Raw genomic sequence first — 24,934 nt, 5'->3', positions numbered from 1 at the left:
CTTCCGTGTTCCTTGACATCAATCCATTCATTAATGTGTTCATTTAACAGATAATTATTGAGCATCCCCTCTATGTCAGGCATTGTGCTAAAGGCTAAGTATACAGTGATTAACAACAGTTCATCTTTTCTGTCAGGAGTTTGCAGATGAGTCTGTCTACCTCCTTCCTCCCTCCCTCCCTCCCTCCCTCTTTCTCTCATTTTTGTTGTTCATTTGTTCATTTTGTGACAGATCTTGTCTCTCTGACACCTCACAACCACCACCATCAACAACAGGGAAGACCTATACTTTCTTGCTTTCCACTTTCAGACTCGGCTGCTCCTTTCAGAAGATGTCAAGGAGACCTGTCAGCCAGCTGACCCCAGCAGTACCTGCCAGCAGTCAGCGCCCTGAGAGTCAAGGGTCCCAGTCCTCAGTTTTCGAAGTCCGGAAACTCATTAATATGCCCAGATTTAATCCAGTTCCAAGTGACTGATTCTTGCTGCCCCGACTTAGAAAACACTGATTTCTAAACCAGAATACCACTTTTCTGATTTACTTTGGTAGATACAGCTGACAAAATAACCAACATCATTCTTGTTCTGTTCTGTCTCCCCTGGCGGCTGAGTTCATAATCAGAAAGTTGCTCAGTGAGCATGAAATTGGAGTAAGTGACCTGGACGGCACAGAGTGTGCGTGTCATACCAAGCTGACCAGTGGGCAGCACCACTGTTGCTACAGCACTGCCATGCCCCTCAAGGACTCTCCCTACCCGGTTTCCAAGAAATGGGCCATAGTGTCATTAAAATGAGGAGAAAGTTCCACCTTCCATTGTTGTGACATGCTGGGGGGCTGATACTGGACAGATGAACAAAGGCATCCAGATTTGTTATCCTCCAGATCCAGTTTGGAGAATAGCAATCTGTCAAATCCTCAAGCTCCTTACAATATGAGACTTATCTATTCATATCTGAACTAACGGAGGTTAGATATTAACCTGATTTCCTGCTGTGTGTGTTTTATGTGTGGTTCTTAAAACTCCTTGGCTCATCAGTAAAGGAACTGGAATGGGGTTTAGTGAGACTTCATGTTTACATTCTTGCCTAACATTCCACTCCAGGGAAACCATGTCCTTCGACAAAGTTAAATTTAAATCTCACTGCCCATAGTGGACCCTTAGTACACCCTTCCCATTCCCAAGCCAAGTGAAATTCTCTTCTCTCTGATGCCACAGATATTTTCACACTGTTACTTCTGCTTCTGTTACTTTGTGATAACAATAAGTGATCTAGTTGTCAAGTGGGAGCCATTTTTTTTCTCAATTCATCTTATTCATCTTGTATTCTTGATCCCCAGCAAAGAGTACAGCATATAGGTGGTGCTTAATGAATTGGATAAATTAATGTCTCTGTAGATGAACAATGCATGTAATCATACCAAATCTGTCCCCTACCTGTTTTTATAAAGTCTTCCTGGAATACAGCCACACTCATTAAATGATATACTATCTAGTTTCATGCCTCAATAGCAAAGTTGAGTAGCTTTACAGAGATGGTATAGCCCATAAACCTAAAGTATTTACTGTCTGGCCCTTTACAGAAAAAGCTTGCTGACCCCTGGTTGAGAGGTCCGTTTCCCTCCACTCAGCACTGCTGTGTAAACACTGAAAATGCCTTCGTCTCTGGTTGCTGTTTAGCTAGACTTTATAAAAGTAATATCAAGTGCCACAAAGGTAATGATTAAGTTACAGCTGCATGTGATTGCAGTCTTAAAGCTAACACTCTGGTGTTATTGACAACCTGAGTGAAGCTGATTATTTTGTAAATCACATTCTAAGCCGCATTGCCAAGTCCTCATTTTGTTGTGCTATTTGAGGGACCTCAGTGGAAAGTAGAATAGAAGAAGTCCCATTAAAACTGGCTAAATAATAAACATCTAACCTCATTTCAGTTAAAATCACAGGAAGTAAAAGGGTATTTCTGGAGGCTTATAAAACAAGTCACATGGCAGTACAAGCCATGACAATACTTGCCTCATGCCTAGTCTTTGACAGCCTAATAATAAAGTTTTGCAATACAGTTGCAGTAAATACAGTTACATAGCAATGGGTGTTTGTTCAGACAAGGTGAAGAAAAGGAACTTGAGCACTATCAGTTTTCTACTCATGACTTCTAGAGATAATTATTCTAAGTTTCTTTGTGGCTATTTTATCTGTGGCTGCTTGTGTTCATGCTCGTTGTCGGACACAGAACTTGCCTTTGAAAATATTTGCTGAATTTATGTCCTGGAAAGTAGAACCTGGTTTTTCAAAGCCTTTGCATTACACCTTTATATATGTCTGTGTACAGAAATAGTAAATTTATCACTGCTCAAAGGAAGACAAGGTTATATCTAGCTGAGATTGGTAAATAAGACTTGGCAAAGGATGTAAAATTAGAGTAACCATTGAAAGACTTGGGGGAAAGTAAGGATAGGTAAGGAAGGCACATTCAGGCAGGGGGATGACTGTAAGAGAGACAAGCACACATGAGATAAATTGAAAGGAATGGGGCTGTTCCAGCCTGCCTGAAGCAGTTTGTTTAGGTTAGTTAGTTATGCATGGGAAACTGAGCAGGTAGGTAAGTCTGTAGCTCTAGAATCTAAATACCTTAGATACCTTACCATACTACTAGAAAACCACAAGACGCTTGAGAAGAGGACTGAAAAGGAAAAGATACCAGGTTTGGGAAAGATGAGTTAGGAGACTGTGGTGGTAGCTTCTGAAGAGGAGCAATGGACAATGGTAGGAAAGAATTACATAAGAACTCTTGAAATGTGAAATAACTAAATACAGGGAGAAGAAAGTGAGGAGGTCAAAACTGATCACAGGGTTTCTAGCCTCAAAAATATTATGGGAGGAGATGATTAACTCATTTTTTAAATAAAGGATGTCATGAGCTCAGGAGAGAAGCCAGGGCTGGGAAGTAGATTTGGGAGTCCTGATGATAAAGAAAGAGATAGTCAAGAGTCTTACTGTAGTGAGATTAAGGAGAATCCCATCCAAGAAAAGGCCTTAGCATTTAATTATCAAGAGATCATTTATTACTTTTGAAAAAGAAGACAAGGCTGCCAAAGATTAAAGCTGAGGCTTTCAGTCTGAGGGTTTAGACTTCTAATTGCTCATGAAGGTAGCATTGGAGAGATTTCAAAAAGCCTAACAGAAGTTCTACATAAAGCTATATAACTAAATAAACAAGCAAAAATATCACCTTTTTCTCTTTTACTGAAATCATACCAATCCAGTGTTGATTTTTATGCAGGCTAGAAGTTGTGATGTACACTAAAAATGTATTTGGTTGATTTAAAATGGGGACAGGCATTATTACTTAATCTTGCCTCTTCAGCTTTTGAAAGCATTCATTTATGTGTTCCTTGGCACACACTTTGGCAAATGCATGAGATAATGATGTGAGGTTGCCTAGCAGCAGGCTCTATGATGGGCAGAATCAGGCTTTTAGTCCCAAGATGTCCAAATAACTACAACACTAATAGGTTACAGAGTGTGTCCGTGTACATTGTCCCATCTGGTCCTCTCACCACTCATTAAAACATCTCCCACTACCTCTAGTTCAGAAAATCATTAGACAATTTCTTTTTTTAACTTGCACAGTCCGGCCATTAAGAGTTGCTTTAGAATTGATCTGGAAGAGTCCAGCATTTTCTTTGCCTTGGCTTCTATTAGGAAAATTGAAATATTTTTTTTTAAACTCCATTAGCAAAATCACCTCAAAAGGCATTTGTGCCTTGTCTGTGGATTTTCTTTATGTGTATTTGTCACATCTGTGACTGTTTAATTCAATTATCCAAAGAGTAATGATGAAAATATCTGTAATAAATATTTAAGGCTGGAAGTGGATTTTTTTTGACATGGACATATTTCTGACTCTTGTATTTCATTATGTACCTTTTCAAGGTATTGATTATTGTAATCTGAGCATCATTAACTAAAAATATGAAAAGCTCATTGCTAAAAATCTTTAGATTGTTTGCCAGCATTCTATGCTTCTGAACATCAACTCCTAAATGAGAACTGTGTGTGCACTTGGTATTTTGTGTGTGTGTATAGCAATTTCTCCTGAAATAAACAAAATAAGCAAAATCAACCTGCAAGGTTAATTGGACACTTTCTCAGGAAGACTTTTCTGTCTCCACTGTGTGCCACAAAGTTGCTGGAATTTTTTTTCATTTTAAAGGGAGAGACATACACAGACAGACACCAGGGGGCAATTAGCAAGGATGCGTTTCACAAGCAAATGTGCCTCAAATGTAAAACACCCATTGCTAATCAGCTCAGATAACTGGATTTGCTGAAACACAATACCAAACAGTATCCTTTGCTAAATCATTCCAGGTAGAGCCTTAGGATTATCTACCCTGCCCAAGATGTAGTATGTCCCAGCTGGTGGAATCTAGCTCTTGAATTTGACTGTGAACTCCATTTGCAAAGCCTCTCCTCTGGCTGGTTTTCGGCATCACATCAAGTGTCCCCATCTGCCAGCAGCTGCTGCCCTTTAGAGTGCCAGCAAACCTCAAGGAGGCAAACATCTCTAGACGCTGAGGAAATTCTGATATCTTTCACATCACGGGAAGCCAGACAAGTTGTGCTCCAACACAACTTCCAATAGCGACCTTTCAAAGATACCACTGTTTTACAGCTGAGCTCCTGCTTGAGAAGTCCTCCCTACATTCAGCCCTCCTCTGTCTAGGCACTAGCCATAGGCCATGAGCAAGGGAGAGACCAGAAGGGAAGCTTTGATTCTCACTCTCTCCCTAAATCTCCCAGACTCCCCGGGGTGACATTCTGTACTAGGCTTGGGAGGTATGGGAGAAGTGGGTTGGGTTGCTGTCAGAAGGCTCTAAAAACCCAAAAAGGCAGGAAAAGAATGGGAGACAGAGCCCAGGCGCTGGAAACAAAAAGTTGGGGCCAGAGAAAGAACAAAAGCAAAGTCATATTGGTCCTACTTTGAGTGTAAAAGATGATTTGATAGTGTTTAATTCTTGGTTGGCTTTGTTCATCCAAGTGTATTTATTGGAAGCTAAAACTCTTTGTGACATGTATTGGGTCTCTGTCCATCAGGACCTCTCCTGGCTTAATGTTCCTCAATGTAACTGTGTTTCCTATAGTTTAAAAAAAGGCATCTGTTATTTTCTTTCATAGTTTGAAATTGAGGCAAACCCCTTAGATTCAAAGAAACCCTGACTTTTGACTCATGGCTTTTAAAAAAATAATAGTAATTGGTCTTTTTCATATATTTGTGTATCCTAGATGGTGCCAAAGGCCCCAAATCACTAAGGGCATCCAGTTCATTGGTGGCTCAAGGAGGAAAAATTAAGCGGAAGTTTGTGGCTCTGGGGTAAGCACTTCACGATGTAAAAAGCAAGCCCTCTGTGAAAAAAGGATTAAAGGAGAAATTATCTACTTCCACTTTCTGACTGTGTGCTGTCATTACAGGGCACCTTTGAGAAGGAATTCCAACAAGGGAAAGAAATGGAAAGAAAAGGAAAAAGAAGCCCATAGGCTATCTCCAGGTAGCAGGTACGGGTGGTAATGAAGAACACAGATTTATCTGTTTCCAAACCTGACCCCCTTTCATTGTTCACCACAATCAGTGGTTAGTATCTTTGAGCTGAAATGATATATCTAGAAGTGAGATGAAAGAAAAATTGCACAATCTGGTTATATCTGTCTTAACTTCAGTTATAGCCTGCACCTGGCTTTGGATATCACCATTGGCTTAATTGCAAATTTTGGTCACATGAGCAGTTTCAATAAATGCTTATCTAAATACAGCAGCAATATATGTACAAGGTATGTCTGCTTTTTTGCCTGGCTACCCACAGTAGTCGCATCTTCTCTTTCTGTTTAGTCTGAAAGGGTAATTTTGCCTTCAGGTACCTTGTTGGCTTTTAAGACTGTTCTGTCCACATTCATGTAAGAATAACCACCATCTCTTGGTGGACTCAGCTACTTAATTGATTTTTGCAAGTGCCACCAATTATGCTTACTGTTCAAAAAAGACTTGCCCATAGAGAAATGAGCTTTGTACAGCATGCAATCAAGTTTCCCCAATTTTATTCTGAGATTACATAATTTTAAATGTAGGTTTGTAATGGGAGGTGGTGAAGCATACACCAACTCTGAAGTCCAACTGCCCAGGTTTGAGTCAGAGCCCTCCCAGTTATTACTTTTAAAATCTTGAACAAGTTACTTAGCCTGTGTGTCCCCATTTTCTCATATGTGAAATGAGGGTAATAATAGGGCCTACTTCACAATGCTAGTGTAAGAATTAAATGAATTTTCATGGAAAGCATTTGTAATGGTACCCGGCCCAGAGGAGGTATTCAAAAATAATAATAAAGATAAAAATTTGCTATGATTCTTAATATTTGCAAGTTACAATGAAGTTTTACATCTGTCACTTCATTTGATCTTTATAATAAAATTGGGAGAGCAGATAATAATACATACTTCATTGATGAAGAACTTCACCTTCATAGAATTTAATCGATTTGCCCAGGATTATGCAACAGGCAGTTAATGCAACATCCTGTCTAGATGTCTTTCCAATACACCATGGCACTCCAGTTATGTGTGTATCTAGTGATGCTTAAATTTCTTTATGAAACTAGGGAATCTGCTCAATAGCTTAGAATAAGGAAGAAACAGATAAAATGTCATAAGAATAAATGACAGTAAAATCATTTGGGAGCCACCTATCCATTTTGTAGGTTGTCCCCTGCTCTTTTCTTCTTTTTTCCTCTTTCCTGGCATACAACTTACTGAAAAATTGTACCTTCTTCCTGGGATTACAGGAGAATGGGTAGGAGATGAGAAGGGAGAATTCTCTACTTCTGTGAATCTGGGTTTCCTTTATGCTGTACAATGGAGAAAGGGCAGAGAGCTCTGTTGATATTGAGGGTCAACAGTATCAGGCAAAATAAGGCCAAACTACAACTCACAGGCACTCTAACTGTGAAACTCTGGACTGAGAAATATAAAACAGTCTACCTTGTGCCTAAAATTAAGAACAGAAAGCTATCAAATCTACTCAGGAAAAAAACACAGCAACAAGAGCTAATGAAACTGTTTAAAGGAAAGAGAGATGCCCAGATACCAGGGGGAGAAGCTCAGACACTTCTGAAGTGACCCTGTTCCCCTTTGTTCCCTGGGCTCCACCCCAAATGGGATCTAAGCACAGGCATCCAGCAGGGAGGAGAGGGTTTCACTGAATTTCCTCATAGTAGCCAGAGGGCATCACCTCCTTGCATAAATTCCAGGTGAAAAGCCAGCAAATCTTGATTCTGCTGGTGAGTGCTCACCTTACTCTAGGCAGAACCACAGGTAGTCAAAGGCGGGCTGTCGTCAGCATGCTGTCAGCTAACACCAGCTTTTGAACCAGCAGCCAGCCAGGTTTCTGGCTTGGCCACCTAGTCAGCTCTGTATTTTTACAATGTTAACTCTGGTTTCTTTTGTTTCAGTAACCACAAATATTTCCACATGGGCCAATGCTACAAAATGGTTTTCAGTTAAGTCATAATTTTGTGACTATTTGTAATTCCAGTAGAATTTTGCAGGAGTGAAAGGAATTCATGTCATTAAAGCAGAGAAGGAAAAGGGAAGGACAGGGAAGTTTTCTGTTTCACAAAAATGATTGAGCTCTCTCAGTAAGCGGTCAAGACGAATCAGATCTGATCACAGCCTCTGTTCTCCAGTGTAGATTGATAATGGGCCCAGAACCTTATAAACATACTCCAGGAAAAACAGAGGCACTGCCCAGGGGGAGCTTACTGCAGCTGAGCTCACTTCACAGGCCCCAGAAGTCGGTGGGTGATGAGCTCTGCCAGGGCCCCAGTGCAGCTGGGAGGGGAACAGCGAATAAACTCATCCTCCCTGGGAGGCTGTTTCAGGAAAAGGAGTGGATGATCTACCCTCGAGTTCGTAATCTTACCTCTTAGGCTTTTCATACAGCTCTTACTAGGTTGTAAAAATTTGATGAGGTCAACCAATCAGTTATAACCTGAGGCTTATTGGGCTGTAAAGAGGCAAGACTTTTGCCAAGCCTGGTCATGGTTTTAGTTTTTTCCCTTCTAAAGAGTTAAGAGTTTACTTTATTGTATTCCTTGTAGAGATATAGTGACTCAAATACAAGGTTAAAATAACAATAGCAATAAATAAACCCTTCAAAGAAATAATGGCTGAGTTCTGTCCTTTGCAAATATGCGCCCAGTGAGCATTATGATTTAACCAAGCGGCAGAGCAGATAACAAAAGCTGCAAACACTTAGTTGGCAGAATTTGTTCATCCCTGAAATGACACACCAAAGAGTAAAATAAAATACTTCATAAATCCTAGATTAAGTAGCCACTAAGGTTGGAGAAGTGGCTGCTTTGGAGCACTGTGGAAGAAGCTCCCAGTTCAGTCACTGAGTGGGAAGCCTTGAGGTCAGATATGTGCATCTCAGAACCAGGCTGGATGGCAGCCTGTGGGAAAATGACAGGGAGGGAGACGGCAGTCCTCTGTGGAAGTGAATTCACATTCACCTTAAGAGTGTGAGCAGTTGAAAAAACACTGCTGGAATCCAAGGTTTCATCCTGACACAAGGTGCCCATGTGTAAGTCTCTGAATTCCTTGGACCTTGGACCTTGGATTCCTACCAAAAAATAAGTGAGATGGAGTAAAACTACAATGGTCTCCAAGATCCATCCATCCATCCCTGTCTGCACTAGGCAGTATGGTAGCGTCTAGTCAGATGTGGCCATTGAGTATGAGAAATGTGGCTAGTCTGTATTGAGATTTCTTGTGGGAGAAAATGCATGCTGGCTTTCAAAGTGATAGTATGAAATAAAAAGAAAGTGAAGTATTTTATTAATGATTTTATAATACTAATTATAATTTGAAATGAAAATATTTGAATACTTGGAGGTTAAAATTGCTATAAAAATTAATTTCACCTTTTTTCATGTGACTACTAAAAAATTTTAATTTTTGTGCATGGCTTATATTTGTGTTGGACAACTTTGATCTGTATGATTCTCTGAAAACCAAATCCTCTTTTCATTCCTAACTCATTATTTAGTTGGTCTATAAATGGCATGTATTTGTTTTTTTCTTTATTTTTAAAAATCTATATCTAATCCTCTTTGTTCCAAATATAATTTGTTTATACACAAAAGTACAAAAGGTGCAACTGTATAATTTATTTTAAAAGTAAATTGAATAGGGAAAAATAAGATAAAACAAAAAGTAAGATTGATGTTTAAAAGACTCTATCTTCAACAATACCTGCATAGTAAATATGGCAGTGGCCTTCAGTAAAAGCCAAGAGCATAATTTCGTAGTGTTTAAGAGCCTGGGTTCAAATCCCAGCTCTGCCACTTATCTTGAGCAAGTTACTTGACCTCTCTGTGCCTCAGTTTCCTTATCTGTAAGATGGAAATACACATACCTCTTTGGGTCACTGGCAGGATTGAAAGAGTCCCATTGAGCACATTTTAAGTCCTTAATAAACATAAACAGCTATTGTTATCATTATTAACATTTAAAGCAATTCCAGTTAGAGGGACGTAAAGCAAACTATTCTCCGTAGGTATTTTTGCTAGCAGTTTTATTCATCCAAAGTTGATTTTGGTAATATCTTGAAGAATGAAAGCGCTTTGTGGAATATAATTTAGACTCTGTGGAATAAAATTTCCATGACAAGTGCCTGAGGACAGCTCTGGCCTGTTGCAGAGCCAGGTGAAGAGAGTTCCACGGAGGCACAGAGAGGTCAAGTAACTTCACCTGGCCTGTTGCAGAGCCAACCTGGGGTGAAGACACAGCCACCCAGCCTGGTTGGGGAGCAGGGTGAGCACTGTGCTTGAGGAGAAAAACACTTCACCTCTGACTGAACCTGACTCATGGAGGCACCCCAGGGAGGAGCCACAGTTTTCCTTAAAAAATAAGATTTTACAAAACAAACAAAAGTGCAGTTGTAAATGGCTAGCAGAGAATGGCCATTAGAGAATGGCAGAATAATGTGAGCCCCGAACATTTTAAAGCCTGCGCCACCACGCGTCTGTGTGGCCACAGACAATGATGTCAGTGCTCAGGGAAGTGCCAGCGGTGTGACTGACTTCACAATATAACTTGTGTGGGTTCTTCCCTCCACTTGATGTTTTTCACGTCCAGAGGTAGCATTTTGTTCTTAAAAAGAGGATTTGTTGGTGAGGGATGTAAATTAAAGAGTAATTTATTAAAGTCTCCAGTTTTAAAACCTTTCTTTTTTTGAGTTTCCATTCAACTTACAAATCTTGTCATTTTATTTATACATCTAGTAAAATTTACATAAAAGCTGTCACTTTCATGGAAACCTCTGAGTATATTAGTCTCATGGAGCAGGCATTCCCCTATAATTGTCCTGTTTTTAGCTGCGTTTATAAATTTAATCTACTCAGTTTTCTTTTTAAGTCCTTCCTAATGCCTAAAACCTGACAAGCTTATATGCCTAGCATTAGTCAACACTTTTCCATACTTAAAAAAACTCTCAAAAATCTATTAATTAAAAGAACTGCAGGGACACTAAACATCCCAGTATGCTTATTGTCAAGATGGTTACTTTGCATTTTAATCAGTTAAATCTGAAATCAGTTAAATATATTAAGATAAAATCAGTAGACAAATTCCTCAGGTTTCTAATAATACAAATCTTCTTAAATCCTAGGCAATTATATTATTCCTAGCCTTAACCTTTGTGTTTTGATAATATGGATTTTATTTACATAACCATCTTATTGTTTCATTTTAAACCTTCACCAGTATGGGGGAGACTCATTGAGGGAAGAGTTTCTCCATCTCAAATGAGTATAGAAGAGGAAAACATCCTTTCTCCTCTGCCCTCCTAGGCTCTCTGGCTGGAGCCCTGTAAATCAGACTGACAAAAGACACATTAACAACCAAAAAGCACACAAATTTAGTTAATATAAGTTTTATGTGACACAACTTCATCATAAGAAAGTGAAAACCCAAAGAACTGGGGTTAAGCCTGAACATCTCTATAGTAGGTTTGATGAAAAGTAGAAAGTCACGGAAAAATGTGATAAGACTAAAGGGTAGAAGCTAAACATAGTCAACTGGGGGAAACAGCAAGAACTGTTCATGTGCTCCAATTCCTCTTGGTGTCCCTCCGTGTATAAGATAAGGAGGCCTCTCTCCTTCAAGTACAGGGAGGGAACCTCTCACTTGAGGGTCTTATGAACCTGCTTCAGGGGAGATAGGAGAGGTCAGAGAGCCCCTTCTATACCTGTTCTCAAATTTCTTCAGTTTAGAATATTCAGTACACCAAGGTGTCATATTTTGGGTTAGTCCTGAACCCCATCATAAGTTAAGGTTGAACACTCCACAGTGACCATCTCAGATGGGCTATTGGTTATTGATCAGAGACTTAGACCATAACTCAGGGTCTGGAAGCAGGATATATCCAGGGTAGATGCCTAAGCTGCAGATGGACACCTGCTTGTGATAACTGTTATCCGTTAGGTCTCTCCTTTTGGAAGGGTTGACTGTACAACCTTTCTTCTTGGTGGATGTTAGAACCTTACAGAATTACTTCATGTGATTTGACTAAGTGGAAGTATGCAACCCTTCCTGTGGTTGTATCTAACTTTCTTCAATTAACCTCCTATACTACCTACTTGTGTTCTATATTGTTTACCTTTCCTGTTCTGGCAGTTCCTACACTCCTAATTATATTTTGATGGCATCCAATAAAGGTCTGAATACTTGACACCCCTTGTATTCAAAGTTAAAACATAGCAAAAAAAAAAAAATCACCATGGAATATATTTACCTGAGCAATGTGATTTTGGAGTGCAGCCCCTGGACAAGCTGGTTTCAAGATGTATGTAAATGAGTTCATTGCTCTGTAGAGCCGTTAACTATAAACCATCTAATGCCAGGGAACAAACAATTTCTCTTCCCCCTCTGCCCCCTACCAAATCCATTAAGTGTTCATTTCTCCCCATCTTGGATTTTCAAGGGGACTATTAAGGATCTATATGGAGTTTATGCACCTTAGCCCATAACCTGCTCTCAGAGTTAAAAAAGTTCAGAGGGAAGGAGGAGAGGAGAGAGAGGAGAAGAAGAAAGGCAGCAAGGAGGCCAGGAAGAATTTGTTGTTATTAACCGATTTCTCCACAAAGTGAAACTATGCGAGTTGTCATTAATAGAACAACTGTTACCAAACCATCTCTGCTCCTTTCATAAGCCCAAGAGTTCAATTTATCCAGAAAAAAAAAATTGGCATTTATTTTATGAAGCGTATCTGGTAAGCTGAGAGGTCTGTAATTTTAAAGTAATGGAGTTTGCTTTTTTAAATGAATATTTTCTAGGTCCAGGCAGATAGGAAGCCTGACACTGTTGGGTTCTTGAAGGACGCTAGGAAACACACCGAGTTCCCAGCAGTTAATGGAGTCATAGAGTCACAGATGTATAAATTGCTGAGTGGGACAGGATACAGCCTCAGCAAGGGCACAGCCAGACCTCCCGGAGACCCGGTACATACTTTTCAGAACACCCCAGGACCTGGTGGCTTTCAGTTGTGACAATGGTGATTGTCTCCTTAGGACGGGCTTTCATTGCTTTTTTTTAATTTTTTTTTTATTTTTATTTTTGAAGAACATTATATTTACTAGGCTCTCCCCTTCACCAAGTCCCCCCCACAAACCCCATTACAGTCACTGTCCATCAGCATAGTAAGATGTTGTAGAATCACTACTTGTCTTCTCTGTGTTGCACAGCCCTCCCTTTCCCCCCACCCATATTATACATGCTAATTGTAATGCCCACTTTCTTTTTCCCCACCCATATCCCTCCCTACCCTCACATTCTCCCCAGTCCCTTTCCCTTTGGTAACTGTTAGTCCATTCTTGGGTTCTGTGATTCTGCGGCTATTTTGTTCCTTCAGTTTTTCTTTGTTCTTATACTCCACATATGAGTGAAATCATTTGGTATTTGTCTTTGTCCGCTTGACTTACTTCACTGAGCATAATACCCTCTAGCTCCATCCATGTTGTTGCAAATGGTAGGATTTGTTTTCTTCTTATGGCTGAGTAATATTCCATTGTGTATATGTACCACATCTTCTTTATCCATTCATCTACTGATGGACACTTAGGTTGCTTCCATTTCTTGGCTATTGTAAATAGTGCTGCGATAAACATAGGGGTGCATCTGTCTTTCAAACTGAGCTGCTGCATTCTTAGGGTATATTCCTAGAAGTGGAATTCCTGGGTCAATGGTAAGTCTATTTTGAGCATTTTGAGGAACCTCCATACTGCTTTTCACAATGGTTGAACTAATTTACATTCCCACCAGCAGTGTAGGAGGGTTCCTCTTTCTTCACAACCTCACCAACATTTGTTGTTTGTCTTGTGGATGGTAGCAATCCTTACTGGTGTGAGGTGATATCTCATTGTGGTTTTAATTTGCATTTCTCTGATAATGAGCGATGTGGAGCATCTTTTCATGTGTCTGCTTTCATTGCTTTTTATGTGATTATTCCTCCATTCTTTCCATCATCTTGGTGTGTAACACCAGAGAAGAAAACCTCTGGTTATCAATCACCCAGGATCACCCAAGGCTCAGCTTCCATGATCTCCTTCAGCTCTCTTACCCCATGGCTTCCAGACCTGTCTTCTTTGCTACATGTACAAGTCCTCATGGAATTATTAGTCTTTCATATTCTTCTGGCAGTGAGAATTTTAGGAAAGAGACTAATGTTATGTAGTCTTCAGGTTTTGTTTGAAATGTCACCTGCCCAGGATCTGAACTACCAAAAATCCTTTCCAAGTAAGGCATTAGAATGGTAACAGTAAGGCAATATATTCTTATTTTCTGCCTATTAAAAACATAAAAAAGGTGGTGGTGGTGATCGTTATAAAAGTATTGTTACAAAAGCGGTTCACTTGAGAATAGGACAAAATAATTATGTTCTCATTAATTATGGCCTGTTTATAAACTCTAAAGCAGTATCCATATACTTAAGCCCTCTGTACCTTATTTGAATTAGGGGTGGAACTCTAACTTTTCCCAAGTTAGTTTGATTAATTCATTCCGAAATATATACCCAGTGGGGAAAAAAATCATGTCCAGTTTATGTGAATATGCCTAATTGTAAGAGTGTGGGACTACAGAGAAATACTTTTGTTTCTGCACAGAGCTTTCTGAGCATTTTTGCTGGAATGATGATCTGCACTAAAAGACAGGCCTGAGAAGTTAGGACTGGATAGATAGTGAGAACTGCAGAGGGATTTACCTCCCAGAGGAGCTTATGTTTCCCAGGAGTGGGGTTGAGACCCAGCTCCATGGAGGCGCTCCAGGGTTGTGAAACTGGAGACGGTAGTTGTATTTCCTCCTAAGATACATATTACTTTCCAAAAGGTAAGAACCCCAAATCCTTCCAAGTTAAACATGTGTACATTAAGAAGAAAAGACTTCTCTCTCTCTCTCTCTCTCTCTCTCTCTCTCTCTCTCTCTCTCTCTCTCTCTCTCTCTCTCTCAGTGGGGAAAGGGCAACAGCTATGCCTCTCCTCAGAACCATCCAGATTCATATTGTATGGCCCCCTCCCCTACAGTGCAGACAGTGTAGGATGACAACTAGTTCTCATTGTGTCACCCTGGAAAGAGGAAATTAGGGCTTGGGGAGCCAGTGCAATAATCTTCCATAAGTAATAACCTATTCTGCTCCACAAACTTCATATTTACATTCAGGGGAGTATTAATAAATATAGATATTAAGAGCTTTAAGAATCAGCTCAGAAATACATTAAAATATAAATTTCAGGCCAGCTCTTTCCTTCCTCTCCTCCAGATTCTAATTCACTAAGTCTGGGCACCCAAAAATCTCTATTTGAACAGTTGCCCCAGATGGTTCTGATCAACTTGGGAAACACTGCCCTGGTTCATGACCGAGAAGTGCAAAGTGCTTCTTCCAGAAGCATGCCTCTGCTAGCATGCTTTCTTACGTTCAGTTATTGGAACCCCCACATCTTTTGGTAGTAAGTAGGTAAATTTAAAGATACAATTTTTTTTTTGGTTTAGATATTGGAATGAAAATGAAGGTTGACTCACCACTGGTTGGTCTTTATCCTTGCAGGGCCCTTTTATATTGTTGTTTTAAGGAAACACACCATAAAAATCATCACATCTTCTGGGATCTTTATTGTGACCAACCATTTTCCTCACCCAACCTACAGTCTGAACATTCTTCCAGAACTTCAATGACTTCTCCATTCTCTTTATCATTTTTATATTCCCTTTATTTTTGTATATTGCTTTATAGTTTATAAGATGCTTTTACATTTATTATTGTCCCATTTGATTCTCACAATATTCTTTGGAAAAGAAACAGGAATTATTAGGAATTAACACTATTATGTAAGTTTGAAATATATAATATGTCAACATATTTGAAATGAGATATGAGAAGATTCAAATCCAGTGTACATGTGGGACATACATTGTCTAGCTATGGTGTAGAATCGCCTTTAATTGAATTGGAATCTCTTTGCTGTCATGACATCAACAGCTAACAAATAACAGACATTGTATCAAATATCATTTGGACATGTTGAGGGTAACCTCCTCAAGGATGAACAGAATCTACTGCCTGTTCCTACCTCAGTTTCTGATCATTATTTTTCTCTAATCAAAAGAGAAATATAAATATGCAGGTACCTGCATTAAGAAAAGTGTCTATTTTCAAGCTGTGTTCCTCAAATGCCTTTGAATCCTTTAAATGTTAAACAATAAGCATAGCCACAACTATACTTTTACATTGTCACACACATACTATGTCATTTAATTCTTAACCACATAGGAGATACATGAAATATCCCCCTTTTACAGATGAGGCAATAGAGGCCAAGAGAAGGGCCATAAGGTCAAGTACGAGGTGACAGATCTTGGACCTCCAAGCAGAGTATGAAGACTTCCGGCCTGGTGCTCCTTCTATGGAAAGGCACTACGATTATGATGAAAAAACAGCCAAGTGTGTGTTCTGCTTCAAGTATCATGGGCCCCGCAATTTCCAAGTTATTTAAATTAAAGTCTCAGACCCTTGGACACATGAATTCAGAGGAGATGAAGGAAGAATGCTGGCTATGAGCAAATGTCACCAGCAGTGAGGCACCAATAAGTGACCCAAACACAGGAATGCTGTGATGATTAACCTAATAGGAGTTTCTAAAGGACTGTGTCCCTCTCTAACTTTAACTCTTCCTTATATATTTATTAGTCACATTTCATAAAGAATTCACATTGGCAATACTGATGTTCAAAAATGTTGATCATTGTTATAGGATCTGTTTATATGCTGGAAAAAAACCCCATTAAGATCAATATTCTAGTCAACAGTGCAAAATTTTTCCTCTGTCTCTTGTGTAGAACAATTTCTCAAACTGATACTTCAAACTATATTCAGAGTCCTTTCAGAATTCAGCTCAAAACATTTTACATGTGCTCCTTTTTTGGCTAATACACCTATTTTTTGCATAAAACAGGATCTTCAGAAGCAGGCTGGAACACTGGAAACTGAAGCCGTCCTCCGCAGCTCCGGCCTCCACTCTCTCACCTTGCGTGCCTCTCTCGTGGTTTAACGAAAGCCGGAAAGGATCCTATTCCTTCAGGAACCTGCCTTCATCCCCAAGTCCCCTTCAGCCTTCTCCTGAAACTCTAATAGATAAAAAGAGGTCCAAGGTAGAAAACACATGGATTAAAAAAGCAAACAAGAAAACCCCAAATCCTTCCTCCTCTTCAATCTTGGAAAGCATTCTCAACTTGTGTGTATGCTCTGGACCCAAGAAATCAATGTGATAACACTGCAATAAACAATGCATGGTATTTGTGTGGGGAAAAAGGAAGCCTCATTTAACCATTACCTTCTTTAATACTGTTCCATTCCAGCTTATATGTTAATCTTTGATTTGCCTGTCTTTTCACATGTAGCTATTTAATCTCAGTTTGACAGTTAAGCCATGCTGGGAAAGATGCATTTGAATCATGGAACAGTATGATAGATCTGTTTACCAAGTATTCCACTTTAAATTACATTACAAGATGATTTTTTTGCTGTGCTCTTCAAGATTTACTGAAAAACAAATAAATTCGAGACAATATGTGTTCAATATATCTAAATGAAACTCTTTAAAACAAACCAATGCTGACATAGCACTGTTAACTTAGTTCTTCTTTTAAATCAAACTTCCATGTTGAAAAACTGTTTTAATTCTACCACCAAAGTTTTAACTGTTGCAGAATTAGGAACTCTATGCATGGATGTTATGTTTTTAAATGCATGATGGTTATTTCCAGCATGACGCTGCAAACCTTACCTAACATTTTATTGAAACACGTAGGGTGGCTAACTTTCACGTGTTTTTTGGTCTTCTTTTATCTATGTTCACTTTTCTTTCTAAAACAGAAACGTGTGATTAATGTTACTTAATTCTTTTCTTGAGGTCAACAGCTCCCAGGGGATTGACAGGGTTTGGGGTTGTTTCTTCGATGACAAAACCAAATGGCAAATGTGTGTTAGATGCTCTCCTGCTTAAAGTGTTCCAGCAGCCGAGCTCCATGTGCTCTGATTTAGTCTCCTTTTCTGAAGTTTTAGCAAACCTTGGAGTTTGTCTGGTACTGAATTCCCCAGCCCTGTCATGGTATTTATTTTTGACGACCAACTAAACCCAGGGCGGGGGCATCTAATGGAAAACTAACAATCCCGATCCTCAGGACATGAAATATGAAACAAGATGGTGTTGGTCACGTGCTTAGAGTTCCTAGGAAGCCAGTCATTCTAGAGTTATTAGCAGAAGTTTTGGCAGCAATAGACCACTGTGGTCCTGAAGCATGTTCAGTATTGTTTCTGAGAAAGCTAAACATTATTTGAACAATGCTACCATTATCTTCCATTGGAGAGACTTCAGATTTGGTTTAAATGTTTTCACAATGCAGTTTTATAATTATTGTGAATGTATTTGACTTTAATATCCACCAAACATTTTAATGAAGTTCTGGGGAAATTTAATTTACACACCCTCACCTTCCCACCCCCAGGTGATTATTGGGAAATGTGTATCTGTTCGTGCTGCAGCCACTTTAGTCCTCTACTAGTGCTGTGTGAAAGCTGAATTTTAGCATGTAGCTAGTAGTGTTTTGTCAGACTGTGACTTCCACCAGAACTCATCAGCTTGAAGGTTACATCCAGGAGAGGATCTGCCATTTCTCACAGTATTTATCACAGCCAACGGCAAGCTATCCTTCCCTGGGGGTGCTCAAGCTACCTTTCTAATATGGATTGCCATCTGTTCCTAATAACTCAGGCTCTCCACACCATCTTGTATTTTTACTTACACTCTTACTCATCACAATTAGGGTCAAAGAAGATAGGCTTATTAATATTACTCCTCTGAGCAGTTGCAGAGGAGAATGAATGCTATACCCTTGAAGAAAGAAGAATCATTTTTCCAAAACCCCCATCCTTTTGTCTGGTGGAGAGAGTCCCCAGAATTCCCTGTCATCTGCAAAAGGCACAGCGTTCACATCCGCTGCTTGGTTGAAGGTCATTACCAAACCAAATATGAATTCTTTCTAGATTCCTTTAAAAGAACCTTTTTGAGAACTTGCAAACACACCTACCTGTGGTCATTGTGTCCATTTAACAGTGAGCTTCATTTATTTTTGCAGAATTTCACCTTCAATGATGACTTCAGTCCTAGCAGTACAAGCTCGGCAGACCTGAGCGGCCTAGGAACAGAACCCAAAACACCAGGGCTCTCTCAGTCCCTAGCGCTGTCGTCAGATGAGGTATGCCCATGGCACGCACCATGCAACCACCTTCTCAGGTCATACATTTAACCCAGAAGCTAATCACCAGGAAAATGTTTCCAGGTAGATTTTGCATATAAATCCTCGAGACCATGGTTTCATTATTAATATGAAATCTTCATGATTTCTCTCCCTCTGTCTCAAGATGAAAGCTGAGTATTGTTTCTGAGCCCCTGTAAGCTGTCTGGGGACAGCCTTTCTCAGTTTTAAATGGATGACTAAACAACAGATGAGATGGGAGACTGGGCACTGGAGAACAAATATAGGGAAGAGCTCAGAAATCACATGGGAGTTTAGAGATTCTCCATTCCCTCCCCTCCCCTTCCCCATCCTCACCCCAGCCAAGGTTCTGAGGTTCCCTTGAGTAGTGGCTGGCTCCAGATTAAGAATCACTGTAGCAGAGAGGAGAGAGGTACAGGTCTGATAAAGAAGGAAACCTGGGTAATAATCACTGATTTAGAAGCCCAGGTCACATTAGTATTGTGAGGAATTCTCAGCAGGTAACTGTGAACACAAGCAGGAAATGACTTAAGGACTGAGTTAGTGCCCCAAGAAATAAGCAGAGGGAAAAAGTACCAGTATTTGGTGTGGGGAGGGGTAGAGAAGCTCTGTAAGTAAAGATATTTTAGCTCTGAGTATTTTTTCTTAGTCATTTCTTTCTAACATGATTTTTGTTTTGTTAAACTTTTTTCCCCTAAAAAAGTTTTCTGCCCATATATCCTTCAGGCTTGGCATGATTTTAATTTTATTAAAACTTTATACTGTAAATGTTGTGTCTCCTGTTTCTATAACACTTTTCTTTTTGATTCCTTTGTTGCTCCATCACTCAGAGCCTGGATATGATAGATGACGAGGTGAGCTGTCAGGGCGCCCTGTTTGGTGGCTGTGTGCTGTTGTGTGAGCCTTCTTTCCTCTCTGCCAATGATTTAAAAATCAAGCCATACAAGAATGCTTTCCTCTGCAGTGGAGGATTTCCTTGTGTTAAATGGTTTCATCCTATGCCCTTGTCTGTAACTTAGTTAAAAGATATTCCTGAGTCAAGAGGCTCTCGGTGCAGCCCCCATCACCATTGCCTTGACACAGTCCATCCTGTTCCACCTCCTTCGCCCGCATCTCGGCTTCCCCCGCCGCCTCTTCTGTGTGCCCCACATGAGCCACCCCAGTGACTCCTGGCTCTCCTCCCAGGCCTATCATCGCCTCATCTCCTCTCAGCTCAGCGGTTCTAGGAACCCAGCTGCCCTTTGCACTGAAAAGTAATGTTCTGCCTTGGGCAGAGCCCGAGATCTGGATTAAACCACATGCTGTTGAGCCACTTACTAGCTGGGTGATCTTGGATGCATTTATAGACTTTCCACCTTCTTCATTTATTAAAAGTAATTATGGATATTCCCTGCCCCACCTTCCTCACGGGTTCACCTGCTGCTCAAATAAAATAATGGCTGAAATTTCCCCTAAGAATGCTTGCGGATTAAGGCTCTCCTTTTCTAAGTGAAAGAGGCCTCACTGTTTTTAAACATACATTTACATATCTCTAATGTCTTCTCAGAGACTAAAGGCAGAGTGGTGCATTGATTGCACACAGAGATTAAAGGAGTACTTGCTTTCTGCATCTGATAACCTTTCCAAAGTGCTGTAATGAAAAAGCTTGCAACATTAGCGTATATTTTCCAATATTAAACTTCCTACATTAATAATGCTTCTTTATTTGGGGGAATTTTTAATTTCCAGATACCTTTTTCAAAGTAGGTAATAATTACATGTATGTTACACACACCACTAGAACCAGGTGCTTCTCATTTTATGGTTTAAAAATAAATGTGGCTCTAAGCAGGCAAGAAATTCCTTTTCATAGCATCATAGGCCATGCTGAGCCATAGAATTTCGGTCCTTTAACAACACTGCATAACATTCCTACCTCAGATCCTTGACGATGGACAGTCTCCCAAACACAGTCAGTGTCAGAACCGGGCCGTTCATGAATGGAGTGTGCAGCAGGTTTCTCACTGGCTAGTGAGCCTAAATCTGGAGAAGTATGTATCTGAATTCAGTGCCCAAAACATCACTGGAGAACAACTCCTGCAATTGGATGGAAATAAACTTAAGGTAAAGAATTGTATGTCTGTGTTAGGTTTCCAGGTATAATTTGTATCACTTATAGCACCAAAAATGTTTTCATTAGATAAGAGCATTCAGCATATCTGAGAGGTAATTCTCATCAATGCTCGAATGGACATTGAGTTATTTCTGAGTAGTAAATGAAGTTTCAGAAAGATGTCAGGGGTTCTCGATTAAACAGTAGGCTGCTGAGCAGGAGAGCTAGGGACTCACTTCATTGCCTCCACCTAGCAACATATGGTCCATGTATTAACTCTACTTACTTCCTATGTAATGTGAGTTTTAATAATGGCCAATGTGGACTTCCATCACATTAAGAGTTAAAACCCAGATGCATGAATTGTCCATCCCTTTTTTATTCATTTCTCTTTCACACTGACCCTTCCCTGCACATCAGTCCAACCCCAGGTGAAGTACTTTCTTCCCCACGTACATGTGGGCTGTGTCCTCCCTCCCCTCCATCGCGCTCTCATCTTCACCCGTCCTCTTCAGCCTTTTGGAGACTGAGGTGGCTCCCACCCCTGGGGGAAGAGTGCAAAAGGAGCATCTAGCTGGCTCCCACCTCCCCACCCAAGCCCCCTGCTGGGGTGCCTAGCTGATGAGAATCTCTTGACAGCCATGAAAAGGTTAGGGATCAATCAATAGCCTGTGAGTCTGAAGGCCATGCTGGCAAGGCTGTCCCTGCTGGGAGATGGATGCATCCCGCCATTGATTCTGAAGGTCATGGATTTAAAGTTTGACACCAACTCCCCTTATTCTGAATTCCAAGCTCATCGAGCAACCAACCCATTATAATCAGGCTTCCTTTATAGGTCTGCCTACAAGGAGAGAAGGCTAGTCATGCTAACATGAGCATTCTGATCCCAAAGACATGTTTGGTCCTCATTGTAAATGAATACATTGGCAGAAAGGAGGCCATTTCACTCCTTGCTGCCCTTCTTGGAGCTTGCTGTGGCAGCAGGTGCCGACTCCTATCTTTTGAAAATATTGATGAGTTTAGCAGTACTTTTGCCTCCAAGCCCAAAGGTTGGAGAAGAAGAATTGTGCCCTTTTTTGGATTTATTCACCCATTAACTTCCAATTTGGAAAGCATTTACCCAGTGAGGTGTGGGGTGCTCTGTGCTGGGGACATCAAAGAACAAAAGAACAAATTAAGCTCAGCCCCCACTCTATGGATTTTCAGCTAATGGAACCAGCCATTCTTCAGTTTTTACCTCTTCAATTATGTTTAAATTAGATCTTGAGTTTGAACATATTGTGATAACAACTTTATTGTAAGCAGAGAGGTTGCTGGTTTTCAATTTCAGTTATTTTTATGTGTTTCCTTCTTAGGCTCTTGGAATGACATCATCCCAAGACCGAGCAGTGGTCAAAAAAAAGCTCAAGGAAATGAAGGTGTCTCTAGAGAAGGCTCGGAAGGCTCAAGAGAAAATGGAAAAACAAAGAGAAAAGCTGAGGAGGAAGGAACAAGAGCAAATGCAGAGGAGGTCTAAAAAGGCAGAGAAGATGACAGCCGCAGCAGAGGGCACTGGCGAGCAGTAACACACCCTCCCTCCACAGAGGGTGGAGGTGCTCGAGAGAGACATCTCTACCCCACGTCTTCCTGCCCTGCTCTCCTCTGGAGGATGAAGAAACTGATATGGGGTAATGTGCTCTAGGCAGACTGGGAGCCTAGTCTGTTGAATAACTGCATTTTCTGCAAGTAGAAAATGCTTTTAATTTTATCCTACTGAAATACTCCCAAGTCACCTTTGGTGTATTAACAAACCAAGGATCTCATTTGTGAGATATGCAAAAGTGGCTGTGTTTCTCTCTTCTCTTAATTACCAGCATCTTATGTTGTATTGGATGGGTTGTGTTGCTTGGGGAAACAATGTGAGTCTGCCCAACAAGATCCTGACACCCGCTGGTAGTGGTAGTGGAATGCCGTGAGTTTCAGTATGGGATCTTGAACCTGAGCAATTGCACACATCTGCCTGGCTGAGAGCACTACTCTGCCATGAGATCTGGGCTGCAGAATCTAATCAATGTGTGGGAAAGGCCCCCCCTCATTTCTGTGTCTGGACAGGGAGATGATCCCACTGTGGAAATGTGGGTGCTCTGCCACGTAATTACCTACCATAGCAAAAGGCAAGTCAGCTGTTCTGCTTACTGGGCATTGGAAAGAGAGAAAAGAATTACATTACTTCGTTAACCCCAGAAAGAAGCAAAAAGCCTTAAGAATGTGCATATGGGTGTTACCTTGGGGTTCTGAGGGCAAGATTTATCCTCCAGATTTAGCCAAACAAAGAAAAAATCGGACCTTAGTGCAGCCATGGGATATAGGGATATGTTGTTAATTTTGCTACTCCTGCGTGTTCAGTATTTCAGCAACCCTGACGCACACAGCACAGTTCCTTTTTTTCCCCCCAACAAATTGAACAGGAAATTGATTTTTAAGGAAACCAACATTTTCAGGTTTCCTCTCCTGGGGAACATTCTGGCTGGTCTTCAGCCTACCTATGACACAATCAGAAACTCGTCACATATTTTCTACTCAATATTTCCCAAGTGGGCTCAGTTAGTGTTTTAACAAATGTACTTTTAAGAAAACTAGAAATATCAGTTTGATAAAATTTAGATTTGAGTAATACTCGGCAAGAGAAAGCAATTGTTTTGAGCACACAGAATGTTCCTGTAAAGGAGAGCTGCCAGTTACATGTTAGAGATATTTTGAATGGTTTTTCTGAGCCATTCTCTGCCTTTCTTTAGAGATTTCCACTTTCACAGTTAAGTTTTGATGAAGAGAATACACAGGATACAGTCTAGCAGTGGAGACACACAGTTCTTTTAAAGCCAGTATTAAGGATTTCCATGTTTTAAGTGCAGGAGACTGGGGCAGAAAGAGGAAAAAATAAACTCATCTTGAGAAACCACAACGAATGAGGTGTTTGCTGTTGCTTTGATTTCTGCACTCATGTATCTGGTTCTCTTTGCTTCATTAGCTCTAAATATGAGGTCATCTGCTGTCCAAGGGACAGATTTCAAAACAAGAGTTGAGGCCAGACCAGTTCTTGGACAAGTATTTTACTTTCTTTACCACATGGGGCTGGGGGTGGGGGAGATGGGGGGGTTTCTGTCTCTGTGTTCCCCTGGAAATGTGACATCTGCACAGCTTGAGGGGAAGCTTGTGATGGTCATAAGATAATATAAAGGGGCCTATGCCTTTGAGCTCCATCATGTATTCATGAAAATGGTGATTTTTTTTTTTTGCTTGTCTGAATATCCAAAACCCAGAACTGTCCAAACTAGGAATTTACAATCTGGTTCTTTCCCTAAGGTCTGTTTCCTTTTCAGTGATGGAGTACTGTCTGCTAAGCTTCAGTCCCTTCAGCACTAGGTACAGATCTTCATTAAATCCTCAGAAATCTTGACAGAAAGTAACATTGGATTTTGTAACGATCAAAGTCGCTATGTATGTTTTTTTGTCTCTCTTCATTGGGGATATGGTAATGAAACTGCCATAATGGATACTTTATTAATATTTTGAGATGTGCAGTGCTGTGGTATTTATTAATATCATCAGAAACAAGGAACCACTATTGATGAACTACAAAATTTGGCAAATCTTTTTTAATACTCTAAGATGAAATCAGTCAAAAATCTGGTAATATGAGTGCTTGCTGTTGTACATTTTTGTCACTTTTGTTTATCTTTGGAGAAAAAAGTGATCTGGATCACACTGGAAGCATCACTGTATTCATTTTAAGAGTGGAAATAGAAGGGTGACTATCTCAAGTTACGTTTACACTTTGGTAATATATGGAAATGGATGTAAATAATGGAAATGTCTATAAGTCTCAGTCTGCACATAATTTATGATCTATTATATTGCATTTCCTTAAATGTCTTAGCAGTATTTTTCCTTATTTTAACTTTATTTGTACACTTCCAATGTTTAGA

General features: G+C 40.2%; 1 protein-coding gene across 16 annotated transcripts in view; it reads left to right on the top strand.

The window, feature by feature from the left end:
• PPP1R9A (protein phosphatase 1 regulatory subunit 9A) overlaps positions 1 to 23,914 on the top strand; it is a 311,401-nt gene extending 287,487 nt beyond the window's left edge. For 7 of the 16 annotated variants that reach the window (XM_073238811.1, XM_073238810.1, XM_037019829.2 and 4 more), the window contains 7 exons: positions 5,285 to 5,372; positions 5,471 to 5,554; positions 16,555 to 16,750; positions 18,737 to 18,856; positions 19,708 to 19,731; positions 20,798 to 20,980; positions 22,325 to 23,914. In XM_073238811.1, coding sequence (XP_073094912.1) covers positions 5,285 to 5,372; positions 5,471 to 5,554; positions 16,555 to 16,750; positions 18,737 to 18,856; positions 19,708 to 19,731; positions 20,798 to 20,980; positions 22,325 to 22,534 — 905 coding nt within the window. In that variant the 3' untranslated portion in view covers positions 22,535 to 23,914. Of the gene's footprint in view, positions 1 to 5,284; positions 5,373 to 5,470; positions 5,555 to 7,497; positions 7,545 to 16,554; positions 16,751 to 18,736; positions 18,857 to 19,707; positions 19,732 to 20,797; positions 20,981 to 22,324 lie in introns of those variants that run through there. The other 9 variants (XM_037019830.2, XM_037019828.2, XM_073238813.1 and 6 more) reach the window with 5 other exon arrangements.
• The last annotated feature ends 1,020 nt before the right edge of the window (positions 23,915 to 24,934 follow it).

Source organism: Manis javanica, chromosome 6 (genome assembly GCF_040802235.1).
Source record: "Manis javanica isolate MJ-LG chromosome 6, MJ_LKY, whole genome shotgun sequence".
Lineage (NCBI taxonomy): Eukaryota > Metazoa > Chordata > Mammalia > Pholidota > Manidae > Manis > Manis javanica.
This window is presented reverse-complemented; position numbering and strand designations above follow the sequence as displayed.